General features: G+C 36.4%; 1 protein-coding gene across 2 annotated transcripts; it reads left to right on the top strand.

Moving 5' to 3' along the window:
• The first annotated feature begins 115 nt into the window (after window positions 1-115).
• emc3 (ER membrane protein complex subunit 3) lies at window positions 116-14,981 on the top strand. Of its 2 annotated transcripts, XR_008724763.1 has the most exons (9): window positions 116-311; window positions 3,165-3,222; window positions 3,900-3,993; window positions 4,295-4,399; window positions 5,990-6,071; window positions 7,939-8,018; window positions 8,687-8,769; window positions 9,292-9,823; window positions 9,854-14,981. XR_008724763.1 is itself a non-coding variant. In XM_055648027.1 (8 exons), exons 1-8 carry the CDS (start codon window positions 157-159, stop codon window positions 9,418-9,420), a joined length of 786 nt encoding a protein of 261 aa, XP_055504002.1. In that variant the 5' UTR covers window positions 116-156; the 3' UTR covers window positions 9,421-14,981. The 2 variants fall into 2 exon arrangements, 1 of the variants encoding a protein (XP_055504002.1); XM_055648027.1 differs by having other exon boundaries at window positions 9,292-14,981.

The raw sequence follows: 14,981 nt of genomic DNA on the forward strand, positions 1-14,981 counted from the left end.
CACCACCGAGATCAAGTACACTTCCCATTCATTGCAAGGGCAAGGGAGAGTACGTGTGACCTGAAGGATCAGCAGCGTGCCTCAACGTACTGACGTCACCCGGTTTACGCTCCGCGAACACAAGAGTGTGCGTGGTGGCGTCATTTCCTGCTGAAGATGGCGGAGCCGGAGTTGTTGCTGGATTCCAACATCAGGCTCTGGGTGGTTCTGCCCATTGTCTTTATCACTTTCTTCGTGGGGCTGATCAGGCATTACATCTCCATCCTCCTACAGAGCGACAAGAAGCTCACGGAGGAGCAAGTTTCGGACAGGTAGAGAAAACTATTCATCCAGTAATAACCATCTCCATGGAGACCATCTCCCCCAAGGGCTGTAGAAGGATTTGTCATTTTGTTTTGTAGTAAATACGTTTGTATCGTAAATCTGCTTAGTATGGCGTTTGTAAATGCGTATTTATCCTTCTCAACATATCCAGCTTTTGCATTTTTAATTCATTCTTTAATTATAATTTCTTTGTAATCTCTCATTTCTAACCCACTGAGCATATGCCATAACATATGCAAAGGGTTGAAGTAGAGGAAAATCTGCTTGTTGGACTCTGATAGTACCTGTTACCAGTTGTTTCACGTTGGTTTGGATTCCAGGGAAAATGAGATCACCTTACAGGAACAATGCTGAAAGAAAGAATTATGTGCACACGCGATGCTCAACTGAAGGATGGAGATTAATCATGCCATATCTGAGATCTTTTGGCAGCTGGGGAGGAAATGGACAGGTGATATTTTGGATCAGGAAGAAGGGTTGTTGTATATTTCCTTCCCCAGATGTTCCCTGACTTGCTAGGTTTCTCCAGTGATTTGTGTTTTGCTCAAGATTTCAGCATCTGCAGTCCCTTGTGTCTCCATCTGAGGACTGTTATTGTTTTGAAAGCAAGTTGGGTTCCTTTGGGTGATTATTCACCTTATGATCATGGCTGTGACTTTTTTTTCTGCAATTATATTTGAAACAGATTGTAGAATTTATGTTCTACAGTAATAAATGTGAGTAGTTTAAAAAAAACAAACTTGTATATGAGAGAAGCTGCCTCAATGTCAAGTATCAGCTAGAGTTATGCATCACTTTTCAGTCGTTCTTTGAATTATGAAAAAATATATAATTTTTTTACCCTAATATTCTAGCTTAATTTTGGAGTCTGTTGTTTGAATTGAGAGTTTTAGTTTCACTGTTTATAACTTGCAAAGGTGATAAATTTTTATTTAAGTTTTCAACAGATGTAGATACTGAATCGACAGAGTCTGTAGAAGTTTCTTAGACCTGTCATTTCAGAAGCAGTTTACTTATTGAGTTTGACCAGTGATTAATAGCAAACACAGCCATTAGTGAGCTTTTGTATCCTGGTTTAATGTGAGTGAAGAACATCTAGGATAATGCGTACTTCAGACAAATTCACTGGATGACTAAAAACCTTGGAAATATGAGAAACAGTTAGGAGAATAATAATAGGCTGGTTAAAGTGGCAGAAAAAAATGAATATGGAAAACTGCTAAAGTGATGCACTGTGACAAAAATAATGTTGAAGAAAATAGCAGAGTTCCAAATGGTGTGCAAGTGTATAAGAACCGAGTATACATTTGCATAAATACTTGAAACTGTCAAAACATGCCAAAAGACTAGTTGATAAGAATTGGGGGTTCATTAAAGAAGCAAGTAGAACGAAAACAGGGAAACTAAGTTAAACCTTTTGTAAAATAGCTAGGAAGGCCACAATTAAATGTTGTCTATTCTGAAGCGTGCTCTTTAAGAAAGTCCGAGAAATAGTTTATTGGATTGGTTCTGCGGGTGAAGGATACATGACGCAAGGTAAGTGTGGAGAAACTGAAGAAACCATAGTTCTCTTTGGGGATTGGTTTTGGAGGAGAAGTTGAGACAAGATTTGGTTGAAGTGTACAATATCATGACAGATTTACTCAAGATAATGTTAAGTTGTTTTGGTTCATGGAAGTAGCTATCAGATGAACGTGACTAGATCTAAATGGTTTTTAAACATTTTGAAAAGAAATAAGAATGATGAGAATTACAAGTTAAACATGGTTGCTTAATAAATCCATACTGCCCATTAGTTTAGGTTGTCTATGAGTGCTACTTCCTCTATAGCCCCCGCTTCCCCCTCCATTAAACCAATTGCCTCATTAAAAATATTTTGACTGTTTCCAAAACCCCATGCTGCCTTTTAAGTTATCGTTTTTATTTTGTCAAATATTGTTTTCCTCTCCTTTAAATCTGCCTTCATCTCGCTCCTTTCCTGATTCAGATTTTTACCCATGTCACTCAATGTAAGTAGCGATAAAAATCATTAATGGTATCCTAAGTGAACTGTAATAAGATTATCTTTCTGAGCCATCACGGCCTTTCATGCAATCAATTGTTATTCTCCAGTGGCCCTTCTACTGGGTGGATATTGTTTGTTACCTTGTTTATCTCGAGTCATAGTCAGAGTCATCTGCAGTGGATTCTTCCTATTCCCAGTAATTTCTGACCTCTCCCTATCATTTGCTTTCCTCGTAATCTTGGAGATTGGGGTATACAACTGGAAGAGGCATTATTTCAGTGGTGCTGAGAAGGGAAGTGTTATAGGGATATGGACCAAATGGAGATGAATAGGACTATCTTGTATAGGCATCTTGGTCAGCCTAGACAAGTTGGGCCAAAGTTCCCATTCTGTGTTACTCCATGATTTAATGTTTAGAGGGAGATTCTATAAATGTAATTGATAGCGTGGTTTTCTGCTGTTTGATCGTGCTCAAGTGAAATAATTGTACAAAATAACCACCAGATGGAGTAAATGCAAACTAAAGTGTCAATCACCATTTAATGAAGGTTAACAGGTAGTATTGCTGATGTTGCCACGTGCATATTTAAGACTGTTCCTCATGGACTATGGCTTCTCCTTAAACAACCAAGCAGCTTTTTGGTACATAGCTTTGCATTTGTCTGCTACATACAAAGGTTTTGTTATAAATGTTACTTTCAAGTTGGCGTATTCCATATATGCAACAATCAATTCTGTTCGAATGCAGATTATCAAACTACTTGAATGTTAACCCATCTGCTATAATTTCCATTTACTTCTTGAGTGTTAAAAGTGAATGTATTTTCTATTGCAGTCAAATTCTGATCAGAAGTAGAATTTTGAGAGAAAATGGAAGATATATTCCAAAACAGGTAATTATTTCCTTCTCTCAGCCATCTAAAATCAACTTTCTGACATTGGGCCAGCTAGTATGGGTTTGTCAGTGCGGTTTGGATAGCTTTATTTCTTATGCTTTTATCAATGCACTGGTCTTTCTGTGTGTTCACCTATTACTGACCAAGCTCTGTCCTGCCTCTCCTCTTTTCCATCTTTCTTCCCCCCCCCCCCTTCTTCAGCCAATCAGTCTGAAGAAGGGTCACGATCCGAAACGACACCCATCTTCTCCAGAGATGCTACCTCACCCACTGAGTTATTCCAACATTTTATCTTTCTTTGGTATCAACCAACATCTCCAGTTCCTTGTTATTACATTCATACTGTACCAGTGCTGTGTTCCAGTTGGCCATTCAAGAAATTATATGGAGAAGCGGAGGAAATCCTTTTTACCTTCCACATCTCCCATTCCCTCAAATTATAAATAACTCGGAAGAAATTGGGGTCTTAGCCCACAGGAAATTTGTGTCCTGGATACAATCATCTGTAGTGCCAGTTCTAGCCAGAAACCAGCTGTCCTACAATGTACCCAAGTCTCATTTAGTTTGTGCTTCATTTATCAAACCAACAACGTTTATGTTTTTTCCCCTAGGTGGGATTGCAAAACATTTTAATTTAGTTCATTTTGATGATTTTCCTATGTTTAACTTTCTAGTCTTTCCTAACGCGGAAGTATTATTTTAACAATCCGGATGATGGATTTTTCAAGAAGACCAAAAGAAAGGTTGTTCCACCCTCTCCCATGACCGGTAATTGATTCTTTCTCGGTTTGTAAGTTTTGCACTTGACATGTAACTTACTTTTCATACTCTGTATCAATACTTCCAAAATTAAATCAATTAAAGATGTCTCCTCTATGGAGTCTTACATGCAAAATGCTGTCAAAGTTGGGTGCAAAAACTGTATTTTAAACACAATCAAACAACTATGAAGTGCTTTGGCTTTAAAGTCACAGCATGTGGTGATAAATTTCCCTGAGCAAGAGCCAGTGTGTTATAAATGGTAATACTGAGATTAATCCCAATAATTGTTATAACTTCCTGTTTTCAGACCCCACTATGGTGATGGACATGATGAAAGGCAACGTCACCAACGTACTTCCCATGATTCTTATTGGCGGATGGATCAACTGGACCTTCTCCGGTTTTGTCACGAGTAAGTAATGCACTGTTAAACATAATAAACTAAATAATTGATGTTCTGATATTTAACGTTTGACAAACATCACTCACAAGCTGGTAACTCAATTCTTCCATATAAAGACATTTTCCTCCAACTGAAGCTATACATTTAATTCTCTTGTTACAGGTCTTGCTATTAATCCAGAACTTGCAGCATCCTCTTCATGTAGAATTGGGAACCAGACCTAATTTTGTATTCAAATCCTAATTATGTTAACTGCCACCTTACCCAGCTGATCTTTACTTGAGTCTCCAATTGCATGTCAACATTGAATTTCATTTCTTCAGCATTTTTACGAGAACATCATCATCAAAAACCTACAGACCTATATTGTGTCCCAAATTTTACCTGTCCCATCATTTGATCCAAACATACTTGCATTTACTATTTCATGCAGAACGTAAACCAATATAGCACAGGAACAGGCCTTTGGCCCATAATGTCTATGCAGACCATGAAGTCAAATTAAACTAACCCCATCTGCCTGCGCCTGATCCATATTCTTCCATTATTTGGATATTCATGTGTTTGATGAAATGTCACTTGTGTCTGTTTCCATCACTTGTCTGGCAGCGTGTTCCAGAAACTTGCCACTTTAAAGAAAACTTGCCTCGCACATCATCTTAAACTTGCCTCTCTCGCCCTAACGCCATGCTTTCCAGCCGTTGGGGGGAAAAAGACCAGCTATATTTCCTATCTATGCCTCTCATAATTTTATACACTCTCAGGTCACTCTCCGCCTGCAACAATAGAGAAACCAATTCAATTTTATCCAACATCGCTTTATAGCTAATACTCTCTGTATTAAATTTAATTCATCCGGGTCTACAAATTTCACTCAGGCCTCTGAATACTTTTGTTAAACCCCACTAATGTGTCTACTCTTTCGCCATTAAAGCCCTCATTAAAAATTATATAGATAGAAGTTTTATGGTTAGACGCTGTTGAAATCTTTCAGTGTTGTTTCTTAATCACTCCCTGCTATAATGGGTGATTAAAGTAGTCCCAATATGGTTTTGATACCATATTTTAATGTCTTCTTGAGTGGCATGGTAGCACAGCCCGTGTAGGTTTTCCCCAGGTGCTCTGGTATCCCTCCTGCACTGCAAAGACACAAAGGTTTGTAGGTCAGTTGACTTTGGTAAAGACTGAATTGTCCCCAGTTGTGTAGAATTATGCTAGTGTATGGGGATCGGTTGACGGCATGGACTTGGTGGGTCAAAGGGCCTGATTGCGAGCGGTATCTATAAACTAAACTAATGTGGCTGGGATTCTTATATCTGTCCTTAGTCCTACCAGAATCTCTTGGAGTAACTGATATGGAGCAGGGACCAAATGGATTTCCCACTTATTTTCTTGACTTCAGTTTACAGAAAATACCTGTTGTGTTGAAATGTTGTATCAGTTCCATTGTATTATTTTGATGTTTATTTTTCTGATTTATAGTGGCAAAGTAACATTATAATTCTGGTTGGTACTACCAAGTAGTGCAGATTTCAAATGTGTGATTAGGAAATTGAAGTTGGAACGCTTTTACAAATACTATCTTTTTTTTCTCTTTAGCAAAGGTCCCCTTTCCTCTGACATTACGTTTTAAGCCCATGTTACAGCAGGGAATTGAACTACTCTCACTGGATGCTTCCTGGTATGTTGAAAAATACACAACTTAAAACAACTCGTCAGTAAATATCTTGATTGCACTTTGCAGATGTGAACTAAAATCAAGCAGAACCTAACTTTTCACTAACGTTAAACGTGCACTAAATATTAGTTATTTGAGCTTGACGTGCCTAACGTTCAGTTTTCCACCACATCTCAGTTATACATTTCAACTAAAAAGTGTAAATCTTTCACAGAATAGTGGAACATTTCGGGTTAATCCAATTATGTCGTAATATGCGACTGAATTATTTAATTTTGATGTAACCTATTCTTCATAGGAACTTCATACCTATTTTCAAATTTATTATTTGTTATGGTAAGGGTTTTACAGAACTAGAAATGTTATTTTTAGGCAGTGATTTTTGGCGGACTTAATTTGTGAGGCAGCCGCAAAAAGTTTGAGGATAGTGCTTGAAGGAATGGTTACTAAGTGGTTAAACTCGAGGATGAAAATGTGCATCAAATGCTTTTTCTCAATGGATGGGATCTGTCCAGTGAGTCTAATTCTTTTAGCCATTTGACCTGTTCGATGTTACATTAATTGTCCATTAAAGTAAGACCGGAATAAACAAAGGCTGTGTCGGGTTCTGATAACTCGTAAGACTCCACTGAAAATTCAATAGAGCTATTGATTTTTAAATGGAAGCTAGATCAATTGAGTCATTTAAAACGCCATCAAAATCCTCATGAGTTTATATTAAGATTCCTAAATCTATCTCTTTAGTCCTATATCTTTATTCTTCCTGTCTTTTAGCAGTACTCTTCCTTCAGCTTGCTCAATAATTCATACGAGAATTGTTTATGATTCCATGAGACTTTAAAAGAGGCTGATGTAAAATGATCCATGGTACTATTTTGAAAAATAGGGGTGCTAGATTCAGTTTTTTTTAAAACAATACTAATACTTTGCACAGAAATCAAACTGCTGGAGGAACTCAGTGGGTCAGGCAGCATCTGTGGAGGGAAATTAACATATAAATTTTTTTTGTCCGGGTGTATGCTGAGCTAAACATAGCTTATTTAGCTATTATCATTTTTGATGCTACATGTGTGGAGAGAAATAGACAGATGACAATTCAGGTCGGGACATAACCCTTGCTAATATTGCTAAAATAGCTTATTCAGCCATTATGTTAATGCTGCATGTGTACGAATTAGCAGTTGTGTTTCCTACATTGCAAGAGTAACGCACTTGAAAAATACCTCATTATCAGTATGTAAAGCAAAGTTGGGTAACCAGAGTTGTGAAAGTCATAAAAAAAGTTAATTTGCTTTCTTAATATCGCTGATATAAGCAAAATATAGAGAATCAAAGCGTAGGTTATAACCAATACAAAAACATTATTGGTGGGCTCTTAGTGAATCTATTATCAACAATTTGTGGTTCTTAAACAAGATAGAATGAAAGATAATATTTTTATTCAAATTATTCTGAAAGCAGTTATTTTCTTTTTGCAGTTATTTAAGCACACTTATTCAATGTTCATATGTGATTTTAAAGGAAGGAACAGCCAGTAAATCACTGTTTGTGAAGTAATTCCTGGCTAGATCAGTCCTTGGGTAAAAAGAGAGTCAGAACGATAATTTAATAGAAGAAAATAGAACAAAAGAATAAGAAAACATGAACGATGTACCATTTGATTTTTGGACCATTTAATCAGTTTTGTCCCTTGCCTGATGGGAGATAACTGTGAGAAACAAAGAAAAATTAACTTGTTTTGATTTTGGCATATTGATTTGATGGCATGTCGGGGGTAACTGTATGTAGCCAAAGTTGATAGTGGAGGAACATTGCCATATTTACTTTTAGCAATTTTCTTCATGTTAATTTATCTTTTCTGTTTTTTCAGGGTGAGCTCTGCCTCTTGGTACTTTCTGAACGTTTTTGGACTCAGAAGCATGTATTCCCTGCTGCTGGGACAAGATAATGGTAATCACTGACTTAAATGCTTAGACGTTTTGATGCTTTGATGCACGTCTTGCTTCGAGAGCATTGAGAATTGGCTGTGAAAAATTAGGTGGGACGTTGTTAAATTAACCAACAATGGTATCCCATGTCAGCAAATTATGCTACTGCCTGGTGCTTACAGTCTGATTGAATTAAAAAAAAAATAATAATGAAACAGTCTACGAATCATGGAACATCAGCCTTGTGCTTTTGTTCAATGTAATATCATTTTGGAATTCTTGCAACCATTAGATCCTTTCGAATCATGAACGTCAAAAGTTATATGTCAAAAAGACAAGTTGTCTTTTCGATTTTATGCTCTAGGTGTAATTTAAGGATTTGATGTGATAAATTAGGATTGCTTTTTTTTTAAATAGGATAATCTTTTTTTACACTGGTTGCTATATTTGGAAATTTCGAGAAAAAATTGACTAAAATTTCTGAAAGCATCTTTACAGATTCTGAGATTTGCTGCACAAAGTAAACCATTTTGTGTGGAGCTGTTTACTGTGTTCAAACTGTTTACCTCTTCAACTGAAGATGTTCCTCTGTTGATAAAATGTTGGTCTTTTCAGATGTTTTAAGTAGTTTCGCACACTTTAACATAGAATCCATTGAATTACAATAACAATCTTTGTCTGTTATTGTAGCTGCAGATCAGTCACGTATTATGCAAGAACAGATGACTGGTGCTGCAATGGCAATGCCTCCAGATACAAATAAAGCTTTTAAGGTTTGTTATTTAAGTACCTTGCCACAAGAAATGTTGTTTTAGTTCTCCACTAGCTCTTATTTTTTGTATTATTTACACAATATTGCATTTAATTATAATTAAGAATTAATTGATCCTGAGCCCCAATTGCTGCTAATTTGAATAATACTACAGAAGTTGGTTGTATATTTTTTAAACACAGAAGTGGATGAAAAACTATACAATTTTTATTAATAAACTACAAAGATTCATTTTTAGGAGTTTGTAACTGGGCGGATTAATTTCTATCTTTCTGCGAAGATGGTTAAGAGAATTTGTTGCCTGGATAAGTTTAAATCCTAGAACTTTACAGGAATGAACTGGTGATTGTCAAGAAATCCTATATATGTATGAAAACTGGCACTGTGGAATACTAGAGACTTGGTAGTATTAATAAGAATAGGGTGAAAATTGGAGAATAATAGGAATTTAAGTTGGAATAACCAATCTATTTAGCAGTGAAAAACTAAAATTACAGAAACTATATTCCTTTTCATTCTAAAGGCTGAATGGGAAGCATTGGAAATCATGGATCATCAGTGGGCCTTGGAGGAAGTGGAAGAAGAGCTCATGGCCAAGGATCTTAATTTTGAAGGAATGTTCAGCAAGGAAATGGAGACATCAATGTTTTGAGGCAACTTTAACCAGAATCCCAAATTAAATTTCTCATAAACTTGGGTTTGCAGTAAGACTGAAATTTCTCCTCGACTTAAAAATTCACTTGAAAATATTGGAAATGTCTTTTAAAGCTTCAAGTTACACAAGCCACTGACTTGATACTTTACTGTGAATTTGAAAGCCATTAGCGTAAAGATACTAGTCAAGAATAGATTGTATTGTTTCTTATAACATCCCAGGAATTGTCTCCCTGTTCATTCATAAAATGCAAGTCACTTTGTCTAAGGTGTCCATGACCAAACGTGTTGGATCCCTCCTTTGTTAAAACCATTGTGGTGTGGGGGGAGTACTATTCTCATGTGGGTGAGGGTGTTTTTTTGAGATAATGTTGCAGTATGTTATTTTGGAGTTCTTAAAGGTCAAATTTAGAATTTTGGAGTTCTTAAAGGTCATAATTTATCTTCATCTTGTGACTAAATGTTGACCTATCAATTTTTTTGCATATTAATACTAAGGGAACTGGGGTAAATAGGACGGGAATATGTGGTTGTCCTTTGACCATGTTGAAATTGTGACTGAGAAGTTACAGGTTTTGCATTATGCCCATTTTGATGATTTCACTGTAAACTGTTTGGTGTCTGCAAAAGAACAAAAAAAAAAATCTCATACAATATATTTTAAATTTTAATTTATAATTTCTACGCTGAGTTCCTTCTCCTCGCTAACTGCAGAAATTGAAATATCACAAGAAATTTAACTAGCAATGTCATTCAGAGGTGAACTCTGTATTTGCATTATCTTTGCTCTAATCATGAATTGGCTTTTCTATTCCTGAAATTTTGCACTTTATGGTTGCAGATCGGTGGCACTCAGTTCACTGCTTTCTCTGTTAGTGAGAAAAGGAAATGTGGAGCTGTTTTTAAAATGAATAATTTGTCCACTTTTGGTTTGGAAACGTAATCTTGCTAGGACACTGCGTCAGTGTTTTGAATATGCTCTTGTGGTAACTAAAGTATTTTAAGACAACTGATCAATGTGTGCATTTCTGACACGATATTGCCCATTTGTTTAAGGGCAAGTAAAAAGAAAACTGATTACCCCATCTGTTGCATCCTGTAAGTTCAGAGAAAAGCTAAACTATCTGGAGAAAATCCCAAGAACTTCCTGTCTGTACAATTTAACTGGTCTCAACCAGGCCAGAGATAGTTTAGTTCTCATTCTGCAGGAGATGCTTTTTTGTTACCACCACCCCCACCTAACAATTAGGATGTGTGTGGACATTTGACACTGACAGATTTGGATAAGTGTTTGGTGCACATTATGGACAAATCGCCCAAGGAAATGCTCCTTAAAAGTTTACAAGTGAAGTCTTGGAATTGGCCAAGGATTTGTGTGTCAACCATTTAAATCATTAAATTGTGAAAAACTTAGAAACAACAAAAAAGACATATTGACTGCACGTATGAAGAAGGATTCCAACCCAAAATGTCACCTATCTATATTCTCCAGGGGTGCCTTTTGTGTATTTCCTTGGCAAACTGATTATTTTGCTTCATCGTAATTATTGAGCCACTCAGTTAGAGAGAACTGTAAAAGGTTTTGTTTCAACTGCATGGTATGCACTTGGGATTAAGCCATAGAGTCCCACCTATTTCTCAACCCCTCGGTCTGATCACCTGAGATAAAGTTGTTTTGTTTCTCGACCAAATTGAAGTAAAATGATGGTCCACTTGTTTCCAAGACTAGTTTTGCATACACGTTTAACATCCTTTTAATGTTTAATGTTAATTTGTAAACAATATATTCCATGGCATGCTGCTGATAAACCCATCCAATAAATGGATGTTTGTGTGTATGCATTCTGGTATGATTAGTATCAAATTTTGCCCTTGCTTACTGTTTTTTTAATTTAAATTACTATAATGGCTTTGAATTCTTTCCTGATGAAGTTGGCTTGCAATACGATATGGTGTTTCAGGTACGACTAGTCCTTCATTTTTTCTCACAGACAAAAGGGTAGTGAGAGGCTATTTGACACTTGCTTAGCAATGTTCGAATGGATCCCTTGCTACTTATTTCTATCATCTTCCACTCCATTGCAAATCATGTTTCCGAACATCTATCTGCATTTGATATACAACTAAACCTGACAAGTTGGGCTTTGACTCTATAATATGCCTAGCTTTGCATTTCTCGTCTGAGTCGAGCTGTGTCATCTGGTGAAGGCTCAATAAATTGGCCATTACGAAATATGAACATCAATAGGCAGATAAAGTTTTGTGTGTATCTAATAACTATATAACAGCACTGCATTAACATTCCAACACAACTTTCATTCTGATGGAAGGTCATAGAATTGAAATGTTAACTTTTCTCCAGAGATGTTGCTTACTCTGCTGGACATTTCCAACATTTTTATGTTTGTACTAACATTCCAGTAACGGTCTCCTTTCAAGGATACCCAGATTATTATTATTATTATTATTTGTTTGCAACAATTAAGCACTTCTGGGCATGATGGGGGTGGGGTGTTGTATACCATTCTACCGCCATTGTACAAAGTTAACAACTTGTACCTTGTTGCTGTTGTATAAACATTACTTTTACTTGGTTCTCCTTTGTCATAGAAGTGTTTCAGATGAAAGTTACAAGTTCATAAAGTGTAACAAGAGATAGTGAGGAGCATGTAAAATGTAATCATGTGCCCCTGGGGAGGTTTTTAGACTTGCATTATTAACATTTCATTCTGGAGACTTTTTTTGCAAAATTGGTCTTTATTGTTGGTGTTAAATGACAGTTTCTTTAATGGGTTTAAAGCTCAATTCTGTGTTCATTTGATTAAAAAAAACACTTGCTCATTAAAGCCTGAGGCCTGGTCTGGTGCAATAGTTAATGTTTTGTGAATAACAAGAAAAGGCATTTCTGACAATTGTCTCTATTTAAAGAACCTGACTTTCAAACCTGTATAGCAAAAATGTGTGGTTTGCAGTTTAAACTAAAAGTATCAGAAAATCTCGGTCTATCGTTATTGCATTAAAAGGGCAAGAAAAGGTATAGATGGTTAAACGTAAATTGAGTATATATAGATAATTGACAAAGAGCTTGTTAAAATATCAGCTGATATTGCTGATTTTAATGCATGATTTTTTTTTTTATCCTTTTGAATTTGTGAGATTTCACAAAATACACAAATCAGATGAGTTTCGGGAGTCCTGCTGTCAAAGAGCCATCATTTTTCCAATGGGATCATTAAAAATAAGGAATCATAATCTGTTTCTCGTACAGGTCCACCACTGATTTTCTGGTTTCAGAGCCATGCCAAATTATCCAGTTTGCTGGGCCATAGAGGTCACGGCCCCAGGATTCAAACGGTGTGCAAGGGGCCTGCAAAGTCGGCCTCGGAAGTTGGCACTAGCTAGGCTGGAGTTCCAGAGCCCTGGCCACAGGGGGAAAATTTGATCCTCCGATCAGAAGTTCAGCCCCAATACGGTAGAGGTTGGCTGCCTCACCCAGCCTAGCTGACACAATTTGGGGGGGGGGGGGGGGGGGATTTCAAATGCGCTCTCGTAATTTTGTCCTGATCAAAGGAGGTGTTCGACCATCAGCTGTTGAAAAATCAGTAGTGGACCTGTACAAACAATTTCTAATAAGCCAATCCAAGAATCCACCAAGGAACACGCGTTTCTCAAAGGGTCATTAAACAATAAAATTCACTTCAGCATTACTCATTTTCCAGTTTTTGTTTCATTAAATATGAAGTTCTTACTTTTAGAAACTATGTAACAACAAAAATGCCCATCTTTTTTGTATTAATTTTCAAACCAATTTTTGCACGTCAAGGTTTTGACACATCATATGTCCTGCTGAGAAATGCTCATTTGGAAAAGTCCAAATGAGTCCATTGTTTCAGTATGTCACATTCCTGACGTATTAAATACTGAAGAATGAGTCTCCCTGCTTCACCCTCCTGATAGGAATGGGCTCAGTCTTCACTTCTATGCCCTTGTTCATAGTAATTAAATTCAAGTTAAGGTGCATAATAAGATCAATAAATTGCTTATTGATCTTCATATGACATAAAGCTTTTATTACTTTGACTAACCTCATCGCAAGCTTTGGATAAATCATCAAAGCCAGAGACTTGCGGTTCTTTTGACTCTACATTTTCAATCTATTTTGACTACAGCCCATGGTAGATGCTAGAAAGCCCTTTCAATGGATTTTAAGGTCATTGGCTTAAATTAATCTAGTCTTGGTTTTTTAATGAAAAATCCCACATAAAATGGAGCTGATCGAAAAAGACCTCCAATTATTGATCATTACCATGTCATCCAACTCTTGGTATGAAGACTTCTTGCTTTAATATTGTTCATATTGCTCCTACACCATATACAAAAAGAATAAAATTGCACTAACATAGCCATGGCATTCTCTTGAACTCACCAGATTTAATTCAATTGGGACCAACAGCTGTATTTATTTTTGAGTACACCAAAGGCTTCTCCAATCTTAGCAGCAACAATTGGGTATAATGGATACGAACTGTTGATACTATTCCAGCCAAGTCTAAACTTGGTGATATCTACACGGTTATCATAAATCACAAACCAAGATATAAAAATCCATCTAAAACTCCAATATTTCCGAGACAGACTAATTGAGTTGCCCATAAACCTTCTGTTCTCATTAAACAACTTCTGCAATACTAAATATGCACTCATTTGTTTCGTAAACTATTGCTTTGCACTCAAGTTAGGAAACTCCTTTCTTGTGTATCTGCAAACACCTCCATCGTGAACAGGCACTGTCTCTATCTTGTACGTAGCCCTGAAATGTAAATGTAGCTTTAACAGATTCAGAGATCTAAAACTGAGCTTTTATAATCTGGGCAGAATTTATCAATGGTTAAATGCACCCTGATGCAATCCAAGAGATTTAATGGGAAATTTACCGTTTCTGAAATTTGTTTGGCTGGCAATCAATTAATTACAACTAGAAAGACTAAGAATAGATGCCCACGCTTCATGAAAGGCCAACTGGACAATGTAGCAGAGAAGAGCTGTTGTTCCTAAGTGAAAGTTAACACCTTGAGAGAGCAAAGCCTTTTCTATCTGATTATCTGTAAATATGTAACTAAAGCATGGTCCCAATTGCTCTATGCTATTGTTCCCAATTGCTGGTGGTAAATACCACTTCTGCTGCTCTTATATTTATTCTACACTTTCAGTAAACAGTTACACGAGCACACAGTTTTTCAACTTTTATCATTCAATTTGTGTCCTCTTCCATTATAGGGCCTCTGAAAGGTAAAATATATGAAAGCCTATGGAACCTAAATGGTTGAATGTGTACTCTAGTGTAACACAACAGATCTCATGAAAGTTTGACTTTTTCAGTGACTGGTTGACAACTGTCTTTTTATATTCACTCTATTTAAAAAATAAAATAAAATAAAACCCCATATTTAATAACCCTGTTCTCAGAAACTATCTGCATATTATTTTGCAGACAAACTTGCTCAGTTTTGTACGAGATGTTATTTTCATTATGTGTTTAATAAATTTTTTGAATAAGAA

Source organism: Leucoraja erinacea, chromosome 16 (genome assembly GCF_028641065.1).
Source record: "Leucoraja erinacea ecotype New England chromosome 16, Leri_hhj_1, whole genome shotgun sequence".
Lineage (NCBI taxonomy): Eukaryota > Metazoa > Chordata > Chondrichthyes > Rajiformes > Rajidae > Leucoraja > Leucoraja erinaceus.